General features: G+C 45.5%; 1 protein-coding gene across 1 annotated transcript in view; it reads left to right on the top strand.

The window, feature by feature from the left end:
* tmem178bb (transmembrane protein 178Bb) overlaps positions 1 to 9,873 on the top strand; it is a 93,682-nt gene extending 83,809 nt beyond the window's left edge. The window contains exons 4-5 of the mRNA XM_069671374.1: positions 2,343 to 2,480; positions 6,575 to 9,873. Coding sequence (XP_069527475.1) covers positions 2,343 to 2,480; positions 6,575 to 6,825 — 389 coding nt within the window. The 3' untranslated portion in view covers positions 6,826 to 9,873. The remainder of the gene's footprint in view (positions 1 to 2,342; positions 2,481 to 6,574) is intronic.
* The last annotated feature ends 12,307 nt before the right edge of the window (positions 9,874 to 22,180 follow it).

Genomic DNA, 22,180 nt, shown 5'->3' on the forward strand with positions numbered 1-22,180 from the left:
TAGTTATAGAGCTATAGTTATAGAGTTATACTTATAGAGCTATAGTTATAGAGCTATAGTTATAGAGTTATAGTTAAAGAGTTATAGTTATAGAGTTATACTTATAGAGCTATAGTTATAGAGTTATACTTATAGAGCTATAGTTATAGAGCTATAGTTATAGAGCTATAGTTATAGAGTTCTAGTTATAGAGCTATAGTTATAGAGTTATACTTATAGAGCTATAGTTATAGAGCTATAGTTATAGAGTTATACTTATAGAGTTATAGTTATAGAGTTATAGTTATAGAGCTATAGTTATAGAGTTATAGTTATAGAGTTATACTTATAGAGCTATAGTTATAGAGTTATACTTATAGAGCTATAGTTATAGAGTTATAGTTATAGAGTTATAGTTAAAGAGCTATACTTATAGAGCTATAGTTATAGAGTTATAGTTATAGAGCTATACTTATAGAGCTATAGTTATAGAGTTATAGTTATAGAGTTATAGTTATAGAGCTATAGTTAAAGAGTTCTAGTTATAGAGCTATAGTTATAGAGCTATAGTTATAGAGTTATAGTTATAGAGCTATAGTAGTTATAGAGCTATAGTTATAGAGTTATAGTTATAGAGTTATAGTTAAAGAGTTCTAGTTATAGAGCTATAGTTAAAGAGTTCTAGTTATAGAGCTATAGTTAAAGAGTTCTAGTTATAGAGTTCTAGTTATAGAGTTCTAGTTATAGAGCTATAGTTAAAGAGTTATACTTATAGAGCTATAGTTAAAGAGTTCTAGTTATAGAGTTCTAGTTATAGAGCTATAGTTAAAGAGTTCTAGTTATAGAGCTATAGTTAAAGAGTTCTAGTTATAGAGTTCTAGTTATAGAGCTATAGTTAAAGAGTTCTAGTTATAGAGCTATAGTTAAAGAGTTCTAGTTATAGAGTTATAGTTATAGAGAACAGAGTCTGTAAGGAAGTCCTGACCATGTGGTGGGTTTGGACAGCATCACTGACTGTCAGCTTGCTGCATACTCAAGCATCACTGCAGAGGTCAGAGGTCACCATGGTCACAGTATGTGATTGACAGGCCTCCTGACGGGCAGTTCCACATGGGCTCATGCAGTCATGCACAGACGTCAGCATGTGCATGTGTCAGAAACGTCTCATGGACAGACGATGGGTGTTCTGCTCCTGTGAACAATAATTTATAATTTAGACATCAAACACAAATAATAAAGTTTATTTTAAATGAGGACAAAACTGAACAAACTGCAGCTTTTTTTTAATTTTTTAACTTATTAATAAAAATGAGGGTGAAACACGTCAGTCATGAAGCTGCACCGCTGAGTGTTACCATCTGAGATAACGATGAATGTTTCTATATGACGACAGATCATCACAGACACACGTGTGACTCCAGACATCCATCAGACGCTCGTCGGTTTTACTTCAGATTAAAACATCTACAGGTTAACCTTTAAAGTGAGTTTATGAGGTCACTTCCTGTTCTGTGTGCCCTGCTGGTCAGGTCTCAGGACATTTGCTGCTTAAGTTAAAGTCTCTGCAGAGTCTCAGGACGATCAGCATCTGGTGAATCTTTGAGCAGTGATCTCGTTCAGTTTGTTCAACACGAGTTTGTCTTCTGTTGTTACATTTATTCTCTCAGGCCAAACGTTGTGACCTTTCTCTCCACACGATGTCCTCAACCTGCGTCCTCCCTCCCTCCCTCCCTCCCTCGTCCACCTCCCTCTTTCCCCCGTCCTCCCCCATCCTCCCCCGTCCTCCCCCGGCAGGGCGGCTCATCCATGACTTTCTAATCTATGTGGGAAGTGGATGTGGTCTTGCTCTGAGCTCTCCTCCTCTTCATATTTCAGCCCGTAGCTGTCACTCTCATTACCCTCCTGCAGAGCTAACTGCTGTCCCCGTGTCCTCATTCACTCTCTGTCTCGGCCTCCTGTTCGTCCTCTTCACAGCTCGGACCTCGTTTATAAATCTGCACGTTATCTTTTTAGCACGATGCTAAAAGACACATTCAGCTTTAAGTTCCTACTTTCCTCTGTCAGAGACAAAATCATCGTGTCTGCAGCTCCTCTTCCTGTCGCTGTGATTCAGTATGAGTTAGAGAGATGTCAGGTTGTTCCTGCAGGTGTGCAGCTGCTTTAGTGTCAGGTGTGTTTTAAACGCTTAAACACGAGTCACAATGCATCATCTGCACGACTGAAGAACTGCACGGACGTCTTCATGCTCTTTCCTTAATTCAGGAAATGTAAAAATGTATCTCTGAGAAGAACTGACGTGTCATATGAACATGTGTGTGTGTGTGTGTGTGTGTGTTGACCTCTGTGTTTCTGTGTGTCCTCAGACTTGCGGAGAATGACGGCGGGCTTCATGGGCATGGCGGTGGCCATCATCCTGTTCGGCTGGATCATTGGCGTGCTCGGCTGCTGCTGGGACAGAGGACTCATGCAGTATGTGGCCGGCCTCCTCTTCCTCATGGGAGGTCAGTCTCACCTGTCTGTATACCTGTCGTTCCAGTGCTGTAGAACAAATGAAGAAGAAGGTTCATACAGTAACTCTAAATGTGTGGGTCATGTCCCAGGTGGTGCACATGAACATGTTTCTATCAGAGGAAGTGCAGGGAGGTCAAATAAATGTTTTAACTGAAGAGACAAGAAGTGTCTCTGTGAGGTAAACAGGAGACACACATCACACAGGCCTGTTCTAATCAGCCTCACAGGTGCTGTTAGGTGCATTTAGCCAGGCTAGCTGTTGTCCTTTGCTACCAGTCTTTATGCCAAGCTAAGCTAACCATCTGAACACGAGACTGTCAAAATGTGTATTTTCTTTCAGCCGTTTAAACAACAGTAAATGTACAGAGTGTGAGCGAGTCTGACATGACCACCATCGTTCAATATACTCCAACTACCAGCCAGCAATGTGTGTGTGTGTGTGTGTGTGTGTGTGTGTGTGTGTGTGTGTGTGTGTGTCTGTCTGTGTGTGTGTGTGTGTGTGTGTGTGTGTTAGTGTGTGTGTGTGTATGTGTGTGTGTTAGTGTGTGTGTGTGTATGTGTGTGTGTGTGTGTGTGTGTGTGTGTGTGTGCGTGTTCTCAGCAGTGTTGATGCTGCTGCTTTAGTCTGATGAATGAAAGTGTAGTATATGAGTGTGCATATTCAGCCCCCGCAGGCCTAAACACACACACACACACACAAACACACACAACCCTGCGTGTCCTAGTTTCTGGCAGTGGACAGTCAGTAGTAACTCCACACACACACACACACACACACACACACTAACACACACACTGACATGCCGCGTGCTGCTCAGCTCTGGCAGGAGGCGGCTGCACACTCAATTATGATGGCTGTTGGATTAGTGCTGTGCCCTACAGTTGTATAATGAACAGGCAATTAAAAAGTCAATTATATTTTTTGGCAATAAAGGCAGCAGAAATAAGCCGGGTCAGTCTGCAGCGGCCAAATCACTGCCGAGCAGCCGCAGGGTCGCACGGCTCCTAAAACCAGGCCAGACTCAGAGGCTGCTGCAACACGAGCCCGCGCAGAGGACTCGTCAGAGCAGATCCAGGAGGAGACCACGAGTATAGATCGATGATCAGTGACGTGAGGACGCCTGTGTTTGTTGGCGTGTTCATGCTGTGATCGTTTGTGTACGTATAGTTAGTGTTAGTGCCAAAACTATCTCACTAAAGACGGTCCAGGGGAAGATCCAGCAGAGACACAGGCAGGCACAGAGGAGGGGCGAGGCAGCGAGCGCTCTGGAAGTTAAAGGCCTTTTCAGGAGACGGGCCACTGGAGCACTTCATCACCTGATGGTCTGAAACTGTGATGGTTGAATTAGCACAAACAATGAGACGGTGTGCTGGGAACCTGTGCCCGTTATGTAGCTATCAGAGTTATATATTAAACCACAGGGAGGAAGTGTTACCGTTTCATGTTTCTGCACACTGAAGATTATTTTTGACTTGCAGGAGAGTGAGAGAGCAGGTTTGAGCCGCTCCCTGTAATCTTCCCTTTTTATACCGATAACGACTTCTGAATGTCTCATGTGGATAACCAAATGCAGCACCGTGGATCCCTTCAAGAAGAGACTTTCTCAAAGTTTGGGGGCTAAATCCGTTTGCTTTAAGAGCAGGATGTTCCACAGCCTAAAGTACGGCCATTTGTAAAAGCTATAAACCACAACAACATATTTGTTGAGTCATACCTCTTTCCAACTGAATTTAGCACATTGATGAAGGTAGACCCAGGAAGACCCGCTTATAGATGCCGATTGTCTCTTTTCCCATTGCCAGTGAAGTACCCTCCTGTCGGTCTCTTTTCTGCTGCGTCACCGTCTGACGTCACGGAGACAGGGTTAGTAACCAGTGAAGGTGTGACGGTGGTTAGGTCTTTATTGTATCTGTTACTCATTCAGTCTGTTTATCAAACTCGGGGCAACAAATCTGGAACGATGTTCGAGCGCTGCTCGGACAGAGCGGGTGTTAGCGGGTGTTAGTGTGTGTTAGCAGGTGTTAGTGGTTGTTAGCAGGTGTTAGTGTGTGTTAGCAGGTGTTAGTGTGTGTTAGCGGGTGTTAGTGGGTGTTAGCAGGTGTTAGTGTGTGTTAGCGGGTGTTAGTGGTTGTTAGTGTGCGTTAGCGGGTGTTAGCAGGTGTTAGCGGGTGTTAGTGTGCGTTAGCGGGTGTTAGCAGGTGTTAGCAGGTGTAAGTGTGTGTTAGCAGGTGTTAGCAGGTGTTAGTGTGTGTTAGCGGGTGTTAGCAGGTGTTAGCAGGTGTTAGTGGGTGTTAGCGGGTGTTAGCAGGTGTTAGCAGGTGTTAGTGTGTGTTAGCGGTTGTTAGCAGGTGTTAGCAGGTGTTAGTGTGTGTTAGCGGGTGTTAGCGGGTGTTAGTGTGTGTTAGCGGGTGTAAGCAGGTGTTAGTGGGTGTTAGCGGGTGTTAGCAGGTGTTAGCAGGTGTTAGTGTGCGTTAGCGGGTGTTAGCAGGTGTTATTGGGTGTTAGCGGGTGTTATTGGGTGTTAGCAGGTGTTAGTGGGTGTTAGCAGGTGTTAGCAGATGTTACTGTGTGTTAGCGGGTGTTAGCAGGTGTTAGTGTGTGTTAGCAGGTGTTAGTGTGTGTTAGTGTGTGTTAGCGGGTGTTAGTGTGTGTTAGCGGGTGTTAGTGGTTGTTAGTGTGCGTTAGCGGGTGTTAGCAGGTGTTAGCAGGTGTTAGTGTGTGTTAGCGGGTGTTAGTGGGTGTTAGTGTGTGTTAGTGTGTGTTAGTGTGCGTTAGCGGGTGTTAGCAGGTGTTAGCAGGTGTTAGTGTGTGTTAGCGGGTGTTAGCGGGTGTTAGTGTGCGTTAGCGGGTGTTAGCAGGTGTTAGCAGGTGTTAGTGTGTGTTAGCGGGTGTTAGTGGGTGTTAGCGTGTGTTAGTGTGTGTTAGTAGGTGTTAGCAGGTGTTAGTGTGTGTTAGCGGGTGTTAGTGGTTGTTAGTGTGTGTTAGCGGGTGTTAGTGTGTGTTAGCGGGTGTTAGCAGGTGTTAGCAGGTGTTAGTGTGTGTTAGCAGGTGTTAGCAGGTGTTAGTGTGTGTTAGCGGGTGTTAGCAGGTGTTAGCAGGTGTTAGTGGGTGTTAGCGGGTGTTAGCAGGTGTTAGCAGGTGTTAGTGTGTGTTAGCGGTTGTTAGCAGGTGTTAGCAGGTGTTAGTGTGTGTTAGCGGTCGTTAGCGGGTGTTAGCGGGTGTTAGCGGGTGTTAGTGTGTGTTAGCGGGTGTAAGCAGGTGTTAGTGGGTGTTAGCGGGTGTTAGCAGGTGTTAGTGTGCGTTAGCGGGTGTAAGCAGGTGTTAGTGGGTGTTAGCAGATGTTAGCAGGTGTTAGTGTGTGTTAGCGGTCGTTAGCGGGTGTTAGCGGGTGTTAGTGGGTGTTAGCGGGTGTAAGCAGGTGTTAGTGGGTGTTAGTGGGTGTTAGCAGGTGTTAGTGTGCGTTAGCGGGTGTAAGCAGGTGTTAGTGGGTGTTAGCAGGTGTTAGCAGGTGTTAGTGTGTGTTAGCAGGTGTAAGCAGGTGTTAGCGGGTGTTAGTGTGTGTTAGCAGGTGTTAGTGTGTGTTAGCAGGTGTTAGCGGGTGTTAGTGTGTGTTAGTGGGTGTTAGCAGGTGTTAGCAGGTGTTAGTGTGTGTTAGCGGTCGTTAGCGGGTGTTAGCGGGTGTTAGTGGGTGTTAGCGGGTGTAAGCAGGTGTTAGTGGGTGTTAGCAGGTGTTAGCAGGTGTTAGTGTGTGTTAGCGGTCGTTAGCGGGTGTTAGCGGGTGTTAGCAGGTGTTAGTGTGCGTTAGCGGGTGTAAGCAGGTGTTATTGGGTGGTAGCGGGTGTTATTGGGTGTTAGTGTGTGTTAGCGGTTGTTAGTGGGTGTTAGTGGGTGTTAGCGGGTGTAAGCCGGTGTTAGCAGGTTTTTTGACCAGTGGGAAAGCGGCTTCACTCTGAGACTTGGCACCAAAGACCTGTTAAAGATCAGGTGGTGAGTTTAGAACCAGAGTTTTGGCCAGTAGATCTCTGACCTGTTTGACTTATTGCCGCTCTCACAGAGGTTTAACATTTTGTTCTGTGTTTTCAGGAACCTTCTGCATCATCTCCCTCTGCACCTGCGTCGCCGGCATCAACTTCGAGCTCTCCCGTTACCCTCGGTACCTGTACGGCCTGCCTGACGACATCGGCCACGGCTATGGCTGGTCCATGTTCTGCGCCTGGGGGGGCCTCGGCCTCACACTCATCGCCGGCTTCTTCTGCACCCTGGCCCCCTCCGTCCAGCCCATTCCCCGATCCACCTGCCCCAAGTCCCGACAGGAGAACGGCACGGTCTGCTAAGAACAGCCGTGAGCCGACCACCTGAACCCGCAGATCGACTACAAACTGATCCACATCTTCATCCGTCCACTCATCTCCCGTCTCTCCTGGTTATTTTTTTTATCTGTGTGTGTGTTAAAATGGGTGTCTTGATGATCTTGAAAATAACAGAAAAAAAACTGAAGAACTTAAAGAAATATTATCAAAAATTGAAGTTGTGCTTGTTTTGTTGTTTGTGGAGCGGACGCTGAAACAGACCAACACCAAGAGACACTGCAAAGGAACATATGTGAGACACTGAAAGACTAAATGCTGGATTCTGATTGGTTGAAGCGAAGAGGCTTCTTTGAACTGGGATGAACTCAATGATCCGCAGTATTTGGGGGAAACAGTCGGGTTGTTTGATCGAGTAACGATCCGCTTGGCCTCTTGGAACTTCCTGTTGGATGATGGTTCACTAATCCTAACCCTGTGACAGGTTAGGCTCGGATCACCGGCTGACTCTCGGCGCTCCGGCTCCTGAGGTCCCTCAACTTTTGGGACTTGTGCTGGGCCAGGAGGTCCGGGACCATCACTCTTGTACATTATTGTACAGAATATTCCAGAGAAGAGACAACCAGGAACTTCATGTTGGACCATTTTCATTCTCGTGTAGGTGCATTCCAATCTGTCCGATGATCCCGTATCTCCATTTAGCATTTTATACAATCCCTCCTCTTCGATTCAAGTGTTTTCCTTTTTACTGACCCCTTCATGTTGTGAACGGCTGAGTGTTCTTCTTTCAGAGAAAATGTTGTGTTTGTTTGATTCTTTCCATTTAGTCATAGAGGTAAATGTGTGTGTGAGTGTGTGTATGTGCGGGGAGGTGTTTGTTTTGCAGTCTCTATTGAAAAAAGATGTAAAGAATAATCACAGTGACAAAGTGGAGCCCTGCCTCGGGATGCTGTGATGAAGACAGAGACGTAACGGAGATGTAGGATCCAGCTGAACCCAGCTGACTCCTGCTTCATCTCCCGGAGACTCCCTGCAGACGTGCGGACGATAAAGAGGACGTGTTTTAAAGGAGGTGGCTCGTTCCACTTTGAATTTCGTGCTCTGAGCGACGTTGGAACATTTAAACATCTGCATCTGATGAGAACAAACTCCGGATTATCTTCCTTGGAATCTACTGAGCTCCTTTCCTCCACCCACACACCTACTCTCCTCCAGCTCTCATGTCTCTGTCACCAACAGTGGAGACCTGGCAGGGCTTTCTTTGAGAACAGTTCGAATCAAAGCACAAGGTTAAAAAGGCGTCAGTGGGAAGAGACGAGACTGAAGAAGAAAAGCTAAGAGCTGTATCTGCAGGAATCCTCAAGGCCTCTGCAAACAATCATGAGTCAGAAACACACCAACAGGAGCTTCAGTATTTCTATGCACAGTAGAGAGGAGGATCGTCATGCAATAAATAGGGACCAAATACAGCAGGTAGTCATGCAGGGCAGAAAGGAAGAACAGATACAAACATGCAGAGGTCAGCTGTGAACGCCGACACACAGACAGGTGGTGAGAACGCCGTCAGCACGTCACCACGGTGCAGGCAGTCCACAAACCTGAGCTGGGTTCGTTCCAACGTGGGTCATTATCAGTCATTATTTGGTTTCTATCTGAGGACATAGATCAGGACACAGAGGTTTACATCAGCCAGTCTTCCTGTCGTTTGTATCATGGAGGGTCAGAAAGCAGAACGATGGCACACCTGTAGTCTTCAGGTGCGTAGAGACCACCGGCCAAACCCAGAACTCCTGCACACTGTCGTCTACATTTGTGATTGTAGGAAGTTATTCAAGAGTCCATCCATCCATTTATTCTCCACGCCGCTTATCCTGTTCAGGGTCGCGGGGGGCTGGAGCCTATCCCAGCTGTCATTGGGCGAGAGGCGGGGTCACACCTGGACAGGTCACCTGTCAATCACAGGGCTGACACAGAGACAGACAACCTTTCACAATCACACTCACACCTACGGGCGATTTAGAGTCACAACTGTGTTTGGACTGTGGGAGGAAGCCGGAGAACCCGGAGGGAACCCATGCATGCACAGGGAGAACATGCAGACTGACACAGGAAGGGAACCTTGTTCTTCAATAGTTCCAGTGTAGAAGACACACAGTGTGCAGGAGATGCTGGTTTCTGGAGACCAGTGGGAGAGGTGGTTCATCTGGGTTCACCTGTTCAGCAGCTCCTGTCAGACTAAACACTTCAGATGGTCAGGTGGTCAACAGCTTCAAAGACCCGTTACCCCTGCACCCCTCAGGTGTTGGCATCAGGTAGGTTCGTCCCTTTAAGTCAGTGAGTTGAATCAGTTCAGCGCCCTCTAATGGACTCTAATCACTGTTGTTCTTTAGCTGCATCTTTAACAGTAAGGCAGGCTGCAGGAAAGAAGAAAGTTATCAGCTGAGATGTTTTAATGTCTGAGCATCTTCGAGGTGAAACATGAGGCTCCTGTGGGCCGATGGACGAGTTCAGTTTGGCCCTGAACTGGAAAACAAAAGGAACAAGTAGCTTTTTATTTAACAGCTAAAAGTGAGTCAGGAGCCTCTGAGCCTTTGAATCGAGCGGACGGTGTCTGATCATTTCTGCAAAACCAACGATCCTCCATCCATGGCCTCCTCACGCAGTGATTGGCCAGCTGTGAGGAGGTGACACAGTGATTTGTAATAAACAGCTTTTACATGCAAAACATTTAACTGTACAAATTAAACAAGAGTCGTGATGTTACAAGGACGTCTTATCTTCAGCTAGCTTATAGCATGATGTGTTTCTGTCAAACTAAGCTAATAAATTAAATACTTAAAGTCCCGTCAGAAGCTCACAGAGCGCTCGGTACGTCTGACATGTGGGGAAGTCTCGTCAGACGCTGAATGCAAATGATGCAACAATATTTCAGAGGCAGGATAACGACTAATTCAGAAACGTCAGAGATAAGATATAAACTAGTCCCCACATTGTGCTCTAATATAAGGATAATAATAATAATAATAATAATAATAATAATAATAAATGAGAGTGCACTGCAGAGAGGGCAGAGGATCAGAGCTGACAGCTGCTGCGTGGGTGAACGTTTTCTCACCTTCAAAGGGTTCAATGAAAACAGTCCCTGTTCTTTATTACAGGCAGAGCAGGGCAGAGACATGTGACCGAGCCTTTGCTTTAATCATTAGAAATTAAAATGTTTTCTGTTCCAGCTGCTCAGATCTTTAATTAGTGGTTATTTCAGGATAACAGTGCATCTGAGAGCGTTTCAGGAGTCGTTCCTCTGAGCCTCAGAGGTCTCTCAGAGACGAGACTGCGTAGGCAGAGCAACATTTAATCCTATAATAACATCCTCTTATATAATGACATAATGTCTTTATCACAAATTAACTCTTTAAAAGGCCTTTCCTGAGATAATCAGATATACAACCATTATCTCTTTACCAATAATTAAGTTCAGCCTCAGCGTAATGGAAACAAACGAAGAGCAGCTGCGGCTGGTTGTTAATTCAGAAACACAATTCTATTATAAATCTGCTGCATGGTACAGAGCGTGTGTGTGTGTGTGTGTGTGTGTGTGTGTGTGTGTGTGTGTATCAGAGTGTGTATCAGTCTCAGTGCAGTCCACAGGCCGTCTGCTTTAAGTCCACTGAGTCTCCCGGCAGTCTGAGTATGTTTTCAATAGGAGACGTTCCCGTGGACATGGGCTGATGATGCAACTGAGCATGAAATTACTTTACTGTATTAACTCTACTGGACTTAAAGAACACACACTTACACACACACACACACACACACACACACAAAGTTCTTGTTTCTGCCCCTGACCATCATTCGCATTTTTGTGTTTGCACTTGGATAAAACACTAAAATCACACAGGTCAACAGATCGATGCAGCAGCAGAGCAGCTCCAGAGTAAAATCAGTGTTTTTCTGAATGGAGTCTGGTGTGTGTGCAGAGAGCGATGTAACGTCTGTGTGTGGTTCAAACAATCATCTTCCTCTGTAACAAAAAGGTCTATCTCTGTAGGGATCCTTTCTGTCATGTTGTCACACCCTTAGAATAACAATCACAACAAGAACTTTTAGTGGACGAACTTTGACCCATCAAGGATTATGTTGCAGCCATTACAGCCTGTTTCACTGTTGCAGGATGAACACATCTACTGGAGACACTCACACACTTTTATAATTATTTGTCATGTCGTCCAATAATATATAAAAATAGTTCTTTTCCAGATTTTAAAAATACTAGCTTTCCCCCTGAACAGCCCGCTCCTGGTGCTGCCAAAAGTGGACCCAAAGTGACCCGAGACAGGATCATGTGGACAGAGGCTCTGCCAACAGTAATGATTGAGATCATTATGATAATAACATGTAATAATTAAATCTACCAGAACACGACTGATTTAAAATCATCCAGTCCATGATTACTGTTAGTTGGGGGGTGACGATGAGCTTATGGAGCAGCTGTTTGTGTCGGAGCAGACGAGACAGAGATCCTTAAACACAGTTTTTAATCTGTTACGTCCTTTATATTTACAGCTGAGAGGACAGCTCAGTGTCCGCAGGTTGTTTCTGCCTTTTCAGTGAATTGGTCTATTTTTACTTTCACATTGACCTTTAGTGTGACCCCCGACGTGTTAGTAAATATGTTATATATTTAAAGTAATACATTTAAATGAGACAGCTGGGATAGGCTCCGACAGCCCTGCCACAGTAAACAAGAGACGCTAATAATACATGTGTATTTAAATTTGTGATGTAACTGAAGTATTAAATTAAACCATTTTATCTGATTATAGATTTTAAAAGTCGATCTTAGAGGCTGAAACAGATCTGATCACATGACAAACTCTCTCTCTGGATACTTAAGATAAATCACGTCGTGATCCCGAGAAGTCAACTTTTCCTTTCTTTAGATAATTAAGCCGAAGTTAATTGTTAAATAAACTGTCCCCACTGCCGCTCTCAGCGTCCGTAAAGAGGACGTGTCATTGGCTGAAAGGTGGGAGGCTGGTGACTGACATAAACACAGACCTCTGAGGCCGGACGTTTTAACATTAAATATCTATCATGAAATAAAAACAGACGAATATTTAAAAACTATTGTTTCATGTTCATATTTTACACGATTGAATCATGTTGCTATTAAATTCAGAACACTTTGGACACTTTGGGCCTCCGTAGCTCTCCAGGTGACTGAAACACATCTCTATTATTTATCTGTAACGCATGACACACTTTCAAACGTTCACAGGGAGACAGAGGAGAGATGATTTTATTAAGATCTGAAAATAATCAAACATGAACATGACCGAGGACTGGAGCTCCGTGCATCTCCTCACCCCGTCAGTCTGTAGCTCGTGTCAGCTCAGGACACACCGTGAAGCAGATCGTTCCTCAGTTTGATCCTTCGAGCGTTTCCTTCTCCTCAGACACACGTTCAGAAACATTTAGAGACTGTGGAGGTGAACCACTCAGACGCCGACCTGCAGTTTGATGGACGTCTCAGAAAGAGCTGCGACCGACAGAAGAACCAGGACTCATCCTCACAAACAGCAGCACCTGCAGCTCTATGACAACGCATCAGACCCTCCTCTTCATCAGTGAGGAAGAGCACAGAGCTGGAGAGAGAGAGAGAGAGAGAGAGAGAGACTGCAACTTCCACTGTGGACAAAAACTATCAACCTTTAACATCAGTAACGTGTCTGTTCAGTAAACATAACATAGGAGAAAAAAAAGGAAATGTTCAGCTGTGGAATGTAAAATCACAAAATAAATCTCGTCAGTGTGTTTACTAACGACGCTGCTGTGGTGCATGTTTCAGTGTGACGGGAGGCGTTCAGGGGACGCACACAGGTTCATCAGGTGTCCCTCCATCGACACGAGCAGAGACAGAACGCCTCTCGTGATGTGAATGAAGATGGTGAAACAGCAGAACATGTGCATGTGTCAGAAACAGCCATCCACACACACTGCCGTGTGTAACACAGTAAGCAGTAACACAGGAGTGATCGTGTTGGTAAAGTAGACGCAGTTTAATTGACTCCTGACTATCTGCAGGCTGCTGCTCCTCACAGCCATCAAGTTAATTGGCTCAAACTGAAGCTTTTGAGTTCTGTCTCCTTAAATGTGTGGAAACGCAGAGCCTCTCACTGCGTGGTTCTGACAGACAGACAGAATAAATTAAACCAGCTGAGGAGAACTGAACCTCACATAGGCTCGCCACTTTGTTTTAATGGAGCCAGGAGTGACCTTACTTAATGCTGGAGACCCCAGAGGTTAGGGTCAGTTGATGCTGCATCACTTTAAGCCTTAATATAATGTAAACAGGTGAGCTGTATAAAGATTCTCCCCGTACAGTTGTCATGAAGAGAGAAATGAGCTATAGAGACCCAAACTGTTTTTTGTACCAGGCTGTAAACATGTTTATTTCTGCTGTAAAGTTTAACATGGGGCTCTATGGGGACTGACTCACTGCTGGAGACAGCCTCAAGTGGACACCAGAGGAACTGCAGGCTCCATTCATACATACATACATGCATCATTAGGGGCGTGGCCTCTTTGAGTGACAGCTGGGAGCTGCTAGCTGTCTGCTAGGTGTCCCCTCAGCTAACTCAGTCACTGAACGTAACCTCTGGGCCGTGTTCATGCTGTTGGAGTCTGTCTGTGCGCTTTATTGGACTGAGGAGACACAATGGTTAACTAGCTCATTAGCAGCTAATGAATTAGCCATGGGCACAGACTTTAGCTTTGAGAACTTAGCGTATGCTAACCCCTGCCTCCTCTCTAGGTCCTCCAGATATGGTCACTTCCTGCTCCAGAAAACCAAGATGGCGACGGGTAAACTGCAGGAACACAGAGTGACCAGACCAGCGCGTGATGTCGTGGTCCTCTCGAACATTATTCACATGATTAGTAGAAACAGAAGAAGTTAACAATCAGACATTTACAAACCTTGAAAACTTAAATAATAAAGTATTTCCAAACTTTAAGACTTTATGAACTCTATAAATATTTGACTTTTAAGACCCACAAACACAATAAAGAATCCAGCAGCTGTTTTCTTCCTCTCAGTGTGGAAAAGTCGAGAACAGCGCTCACAGTTTGCTGCTTACATCATGTTACATCATCCTCTCACTGTCAGGAGGCTGTTGTGTTTTTATATCAGTGAACAATAATCTGAACTCAAACGATGATCACATGACCTCCTCCTCCTCGCTGTGTGTCCGTCTGATCATGTCTGTGCAGCGGCGTGCTGTGATTGGGTGCAGGCCGGCAGCAGGACGATGGAGCTGCTGTGGTTTGGAGCTGGAGTCATTACAGACTGTAACGAGGCTCTGCAGACAGCAGGCCTTCAGTTACCATGGATCTATGAATAATAAATACTAATTGACAGGATGACTGTTAGTCGACTCACTCATTAACCCCCACAGCTCGATGCTGCAGCACGCTGAGAGGGAGGGGACCACGGACATGTCATCAAGGATTCAAGTTAGTGTTACCATCGTCATTAAAGGGTTAAAGCTCACATTCATATCAACATTTAGAGTTTATACTTTGAACACAGAATACAAGAAGATTTATGACGAGACAATCCCACTGGGTGATCCTGTTCCTGTTGTTAATGAGGCGACATCATCATCGGCAGCTTCCTCACATAAAGAATGAATCAGTGACGAGATGCTCCAGAGTTATCCAACACCATGAGCCCTGATCAGTTTACTCCTGCTAATGATCCACTGATGAAGCCTTGTCTTCCTCTGGAACAGTCATTTCATTATCTTCATTTAATAGTTAAAAATATCCGCTGCTGTTTTTCTTGATGAGGTTTTTAATAAGAAACTTTCCAGGAGATCAACTCTCACCTGATGAACCCTTTCAGTGTCTTTGTAGCAGAACTGTCTTTGTCATTTCTGACACTGAATGAAGGTTTTGCTTTTTAACTGCTGGTTTGATAAAAGAAGTTCATTTTATACAAGCCCCCTGATCGGCGCTGCCAGAGTCTGCGCAGTAGAGACCCGCTAACCAAAACACACACTTAACTTACCGGTAAAAACGTCAACGATCCGTCACACCGGCTTGTTTGACAGCAGAACAGCTTCTTGTGTCGGTCTGAAGCAGATATTCACGCTGATGGAAAGTTCAATGACTGTAGTGTTAGTGTTAGTTACGTCTCCTCTCGCCGTTCCTCCTCTACTCTGCTACTCGGGAACAGAACGCTGCAGGAGCCCCATTTGTCCACAGAGCTGTCAATCATGGGGCCACACCCCCTTTTATAGCATCAATAACTCATTAAAAATAAACTTGTCAGAAAAATGAACACTTGGACATAAATCAGCAGGATAAGAACTAACTATAATGATAGAAACCATGTTGGAGAAAAATGTATTTGACGTGTATTTTGATTTTATAGTTTGACTCATGTCCCATCTGTTAACATGGAGGAGGCGGGCTTTATGAGCTATACTGCAGCCAGTCAGCAGGGGGCGATAGAGAGGCTTTGGCTTCACTTTAGGGAGCTGTGATGTCTGCCATCTTTTTAAACAGTCTGTGTGTCGGGCTTTATGCTAATGTTAGCAGCTACATCTTGCTCTCTGCTGGGTTTGGGGCAGCTCTGCTGACCACATCATGCTACAGATGCAGCATCACGTTAGCTGAACTCACTGATCAGTCTTCATCTTGAACCTCAAACTATTGAAATAAGAACATCAAAGCAAACAGTAACTGAGTGTTTCTTCAATAATATTCATCATCATCTGCTTCCAGACAGGGTGTGACTCACACTGAGTGGTTTAAGTTTTCTTTATGACTAATACAAGAAATGTCTGTCTGCCTACCTGTCTGCCTACCTGTCTGTCTATCTGTCTGTAGAGCTGGAGGTGGACAGGGGACCCTGCTAAGAGTTTTGTCCTCTCCTGCGCACCGTCTCCGTGTGAACATTTCCTCCACATTGACTGAGACGTAATTATCATCAGTAAACACACTAACTAACAGTGATCATGCATCGACCAACAGCTGCTCCCTTCTCTCCCTGACCTTCACGTTATCCTTCACGGTCCTCACAAACACTCAGCCTGTGATCTGATCTAAGGTCTGATTTGTGAAGCTCTCTGATAGAGACTGAACCTTACCTGCAGATCTCAGGTGAGTGTGCTCCCTGCAGCTCCAGCAGACTGTTTCCATGCTGTCTCACCTCCTCTGTGTAAACATGAGCCTGAAGCTGGAAGTAACTGGAGCTGGTGTTTACAGATTGTCTCAGAGCCTGAGGCGCTCTGTGGAGGAGAGCTCACCTGGACCAGGTGTTTCATGTAAACCTATGGTAACAGGCTGCTTTCTATCTGTACCAGAGCTTCCCCTGTCTGCTGTGATGTAATAATAAATGATGTGCTGCCACCCAGTGGTCAGTAAGAGAGCCTGTTTACCCACAATGCAATGCACTAACATGATGTCATGTCATGTTGTGACTTTAAGCTCTTTTTAACTCTGCAGACGCTTTAGAGGAAAATAAACTGTTAGTGCTGTTCAGGAGAAGACAGGCTGCGACACAGGCAGACGGTGTGTTCGAGGCACAGTGACTGCACAAAGAGCTCTGCAGAGTCCTGCTCTGTGAACACATACATGCTCACCTGTGTGCAATGACATGCTTTACCTGTCTGTGTTTCCTGCTGCACTCGTCCAGAGAGCCAGAGACAGAGAGACAGGCTGACAGAGAGACAGACAGCTTCCTCTGAGGTCTTGTGTTGTCAGAAAAACGCTCATCACATGTACCAGAACACACCTGTTCTCTCCCAGCTGATCAGCAGGTACATAGGGAGCGAGCGCCCGTCAGTGTGCAGGCACGGCCGGTCAAACAGTCTTTAAGGAGCTCTGATTTTAACAAATCTGCTTCTCGTCAAAGATTCTTCACCGATCATCAGCTGCTGTTTCGTCTTTACTAACAACCTAAAACAAAACACAGACTGTGAGTGAGGCGATTATAGAAGAGTAATGTAGTCATAATATCTTCATAGGTCACTCTGCCTCAAAGGAAACCTGTTGAACTTTCTTTGCGTCCCACACATACTTCAGTGTTCTGTGCTTACCTGATGTTGTCCTTCACTGCTGGATGGATCATGATGTGTTCAGGGACATTGAAGGTTTTTAACGTCAGACGCCACCCCGGTTTCTCTGCACCTCTGTGATGCTGGACAGGTGTCTCCCGCTCTCTGAGATCTTCTGCTTCTTCTTCACGTTTTGTATCCTCTGCAGCTCCTCGTGAGGCAGAGGTCTGTACGACTGGGTCCTCCAGGTAAGGCTGCAGAAACACACACTATGAATCAATGAAAACATGTAAACAGAGAAATCACCATGAGGATTTACTGTTTTATTGACCTTCCTGCAGGCGGGTCAGCGGCCGTTCTCATTGGTGCAGATTCGACACCAGCAGAACCTCATCGATCTCCAGCAGCTCCAAACACAGCTGGCCCTCCATCGAGTTGTCCTGGGACATCTAACGATTCAGTGCAGCTGGACCGGACCTCTTTCACAGGGCGGGACACGGGGAGCTGCAGACACCGAGGAGCAGGAGTGTGTTACAAACATGTTGAGATATAGAACCATTATTGTAACATGATGTCATTAAAGGTAACGGAGGTGCTGCTATGTTAGCTAATGAATGCTAAGTTAGCTAATGAATGCTAGGTTAGCTAATGAATGCTAAGTTAGCTAATGAATGCTAGGTTAGCTAATGAAGCCGTCAGTATGTGTCACAGACGGCTGCAGGGAGGATGTTAAACTCTGTTTGCTTCAGTAAGTGACCAATTAAAGTACAAACCTCTGCAGGCAGGGGCTGATGGGTAATTAGCAGGAAGCTGGGTGATTCCACAACATGTGATTAACTCAATGCACAGCTGAACACTCAGCTGATGGACGTTTGGTGCTCAGACCTGTCTGAAGCTGCGCGTGTTCTCACACAGTCATGAGCATGATGTCAGAGGATGTCAGGATGACTTTAAACTGATTCAGACGTATTCTCTGCCGAACACGTCGGTCACGGCTTCAGGTGGAAATAAGAGTAACATGTACCGCTCACAGCTGAAGCATGCGTCTTCACATGTTTATGCATTTAAAGATATTAATTAGATAGACTATATAAACCCATAAACCATGATGTGGTTTGTTTCTCAGACAGCCGGCAGACATTAAAACAGCTTCTCACTGTTCCCCCTCTGACACTGTGAAACAGGCCTCCTTAAAGTTAGCAGCTCTTTTCAGCTGCCTGTGTGATAGACTATTTCAGAGGTGTTAAGCAGCAGCAGAGAGTATATGAAGCAGCACACACACACGACCTCCGTCTCTCTGTGTTGTTCCTGAAAGCTGTGAGCACAGAGGCTGCCTCCTGTCTAACAACCACTCAAAACATGTCAGCCTGACAGGTGACAGACAGGCTTATTTATGGGTGAGGGACGACTGTAATCTAAGACAGATTTTTCCATTTTAAATTGTAACATCTTCAGCTTCACAAACAGGAAACCTTCCTCTGGACCTCTGTCCTCGACCTGTTGAATCACGCAGGATTTCAGAAGAGTGAATGGCAGCTACAAACAGCTGAGGCTTCTCTCTATCAGGGCGGGTCAGGCTGAGAGCAGTGGTGCTCCTGCAGCCTCCCTCTCCTCCTGCTGGACATGTGAGCAGCTCCTCAGGCTGTTCCTGCTGCTGAGCGACACACTGCATGAACTTAGTGACAGTGTTTTTAGTGCGGCTCATATATCCTGAACCATGAGATCCTCAGTGCAGCTGTCAGAGAGAGAAAGCTTCACTTCAACACCAAACAAATGTTCTCGTCCACGAGCAGGAGGAACATCCACACATTGCAGCAGCTGAGCGAGATTCAGTCAACATTTAGAGTTTACACTTTAAAAGATTTATGAAGAAACAATCCCACTCTGTGATCCTGTTTCTGATGTTTACCAGGCGACACCATCCGGCCTGTGAGGCTGAGAGATGCTGCACAGTTATCCAACACCATGAGCCCCGATCGGTTTACTGCTGCTAGTGATGGAGGCTCGTCTCCCTCTGGATCAGTCACTGAACAACCACGACCTGCAGGCACAGAGAGCCTGAGCTGCTGGTCTTAGCAGGAGATGAGAACTTGTTTAACTGCCTGTCTGTCTGTCTGTCTGTCTGCCTGCCTGTCTGTCTGTCTGTCTTACTTTCTGTCTGTCTGCCTGTCTGTCTGCCTGCCTGTCTTCCTTTCTGTCTGTCTACCTGCCTGTCTGTCTGCCTGTCTTCCTTTCTGTCTGTCTGCCTGTCTGTCTGCCTGTATGTCTGCCTGCCTGTCTGTCTTCCTGTCTGTCTGCCTGTCTGCTTGCCTGCCTGCCTGTCTGCCTGCCTGTCTGTCTGCCTGCCTGTCTGTCTGTCTGTCTGTCTGACTGTCTGTAAATGACATTAGCATGTGTCTCTGCCTCACAGACAGTGTTCAGTGCGTTGATGCTGTCACACACACACACACACACACACACACCTGTCTCTCTGACCTCTGATCTCAGCAGCACACACACGTTCTCGTCCACAGGCAGGAGACAACAGATAAACACTCACAGGTTATATTAGCAGCTAAATATATTAGCATCACTGTGATTCACTGCTTCATGCTGCTGTGTGCCCGCACAGACAGCAGATGGAGACATTTCCTTACATTGCACAGAGGACATGAAACACACACACACACACACACACACACACACACACGCACACATACTCACACACACACACACACACACACACACACACACACACACACACACACATACTCACACACATTCACACACACACACACACACACACACACACACACCGTGTGTGTTGTCAGGTTATTAAAGCGTAGCTGGTTTCAGCTTCCATAGTTCCATGACGATGTTCATATAAAGACACATGTAGAAACATTACAGACTAAATGTTTTCAGAGCGCCAGAATCAACACGAGAAAACGAATATTTATTTCATTCAGAAGAAGAGTGACAGCTGCGTCTCTGTGGACAGAGTGAACAGAACATGATGCAGGGTGTGTTCAGGTGCGGGGGGATGGTGGTGAGTCTCTGAGGGTCTGCACGAAGTTACCTGCAAAGACACAAAGAAAAACAGTCAGAGCAAAACTCTGACCTGATTCATGTTTCCTGTTTGTTACTGCTTCAGTGTTTCAGCCACTCCTTTAGTGCAGGCTGAGCGTACACACGTACAGGACTCTATAAGTGTTTAAGTGATTGTGTAGCTGTTATTTATATCAGGAAAACATAGCATAATATTAAACTGTCACTCTGATGTTGTAACATAAGGACTGCCTTTGGTGTCAAACATAATGAAACACTTACAGCAGTATACTTCCATAATATTATAATGTTATAGACGAAGAAATAAGTGCATATATTTGATCAGAGCAGGTGTGGTGCATTTTAAATTGAACTTTTTACTAAAGTCCACATTTGGTACAATAAACAAATGTTTAATAGTTTTATGTGCAGGTGTTTCTCACACATCATTTCAGCAGACACGGATCATTGGTGGGCTGCAGGATCTAAAGACAGCCATGTTTCTTTGTGATTAAGACAAAGTGATGAAGGCTCCAGAGTCGTGTACCTGTGTGTTTGGACAGCCCCTTCAGCTGGCAGGTCCCCAGCAGCAGGTCACAGGTGAACAGTCCCAAACATCCAGAGCAGTGAAAGGACGAGCTGCAGCTCCTCGTCTGGATGCCTCTGCAGCCACGCTGAAGAAAGAACAGTGAAAGGGTTCATGTTTTATAATACAGACTTTCCTGTGTCTCACCTGAAGGTGCTCTGTGGAGTTTAAACTGTTTTTACTGTTACTCAACAAAGAGTGAAACCTCACAGACAGATATCTCAAAGCACACATGAGAGGAAATTGTTGTTTTTTGTTGTTGAATTTTCTTGCAAAACATTATTCCTTCTTTTTGCTGCTTCTTTTTCATCATACGTGTACTTCTGTATTAAGGCTGATTGTCAGGTCACATCCTGTTTATCATGTGCAGTTTTAGTTTTGTAGATAACTCAGATGCTGTGGTTAGTTTAGGAGTTTGTCTTCGCACTGCAGATCAAATCAGGGAAATAACAGTTGCTGAAGTATCTGACACACTGAGATAATGTGCTGTTGTGCATTTTAACAGGGATAAAACGAGCGACTCACTGTGTCTGAGTTAAAGTGTCCAATCTGCCTCCCTCTGCTCCTCCTGGAGGTCTTTCTCCTCCTGATCCCGACATGCAGGGTGTCCACATCTGTTCCCCGTGTCTCTCTCTCTCCCTCCTCTGTGACTTCAGGCAGGCTGGACGTCTGTCTCTCAGCGCCTGCAGTCAGGGGAGCAGGGTGAAGGACGCCCACCTCACCAGCCTGTCCTCTCCATCCTGATTGCAGTCGCACACCTGACTCTGCAGGTGGAATCTGCAGCAGAGCTGTGTGGAGGATAAAGAAGCATTTGATCAGTGTGAAACAGACGTCCATTGGATCCTCAGAAAGTGACCTTCGAGCTGAAGCCTCCAGCTGTGAGATCACCTATATATCATCCCTCCGCCTCAGACACACCCTGCTCAAGGGGTCCTGCAGGGGCACGCTCAGCGTCCTGATGTGACACAGACCAGTGTGTCTCTGTGGTGTGTGCTTTGTGGCAGAACATAAAGATATATAAATATCCTGGATTATCTTTCCTAATATAGTGAATTCTATTAAAGTTTAAGCAGCCTTTAGTGTCCGAGCTCTGTGTCCCTTTGAAACACCTTTTGTGTCTCTTGTTAAACATGTTTCTGTTGTTCTTGTGCCACCGTTTGTTCTGTGTCTCTCCAACAGTTTTGTGTGTTTCTTGTTGCTTTGTCTCTTTGTGGTCAGTTTGTGTTCCTCTTTTGTGAGTTTTACCTTTTTGCAATCATTTGGCCTTTTGTGACTCTTTTTGTTTCTTCTTTTGGTCGCTCTGTGCCTCTGATAGGTCACACTGTGTTTCCATATGGTTGTTTTGTGTCTCTTTACTTTACGGTCGGTTTAAAGTCACTTTATAGAGGCTCTGGCCTAAGGATCCCCTGGTGCTGTGCCCAGTAGGCATACCTAATCTATCCATGGCAGTCCTGTGTAAGAGTTTTGGTTCTCCTTCTTGTAACATCGATCCAGCATGGGTCACTCCTTGGACTGCCTGTCCTGTGTTTTCCTCTGTGTTTATTCTCTGTAAATATACCTCTCTATACCTCTCTCACAGGCCGCTCTGTGTGATCACTCACACTCATATTCTCTTCTGTGGACACATGATTAAAGAGACACTGAGTGTTTACCGTGTGCACTCATATAACCGATGTGTCGTCCCCATGGAGACCAGCCCGGAGTA

The sequence above is a fragment of the Semicossyphus pulcher genome, unplaced genomic scaffold (genome assembly GCF_022749685.1).
Source record: "Semicossyphus pulcher isolate SPU_LCO1_2020_fin unplaced genomic scaffold, fSemPul1.0.p SCAF_20, whole genome shotgun sequence".
NCBI lineage: Eukaryota > Metazoa > Chordata > Actinopteri > Labriformes > Labridae > Semicossyphus > Semicossyphus pulcher.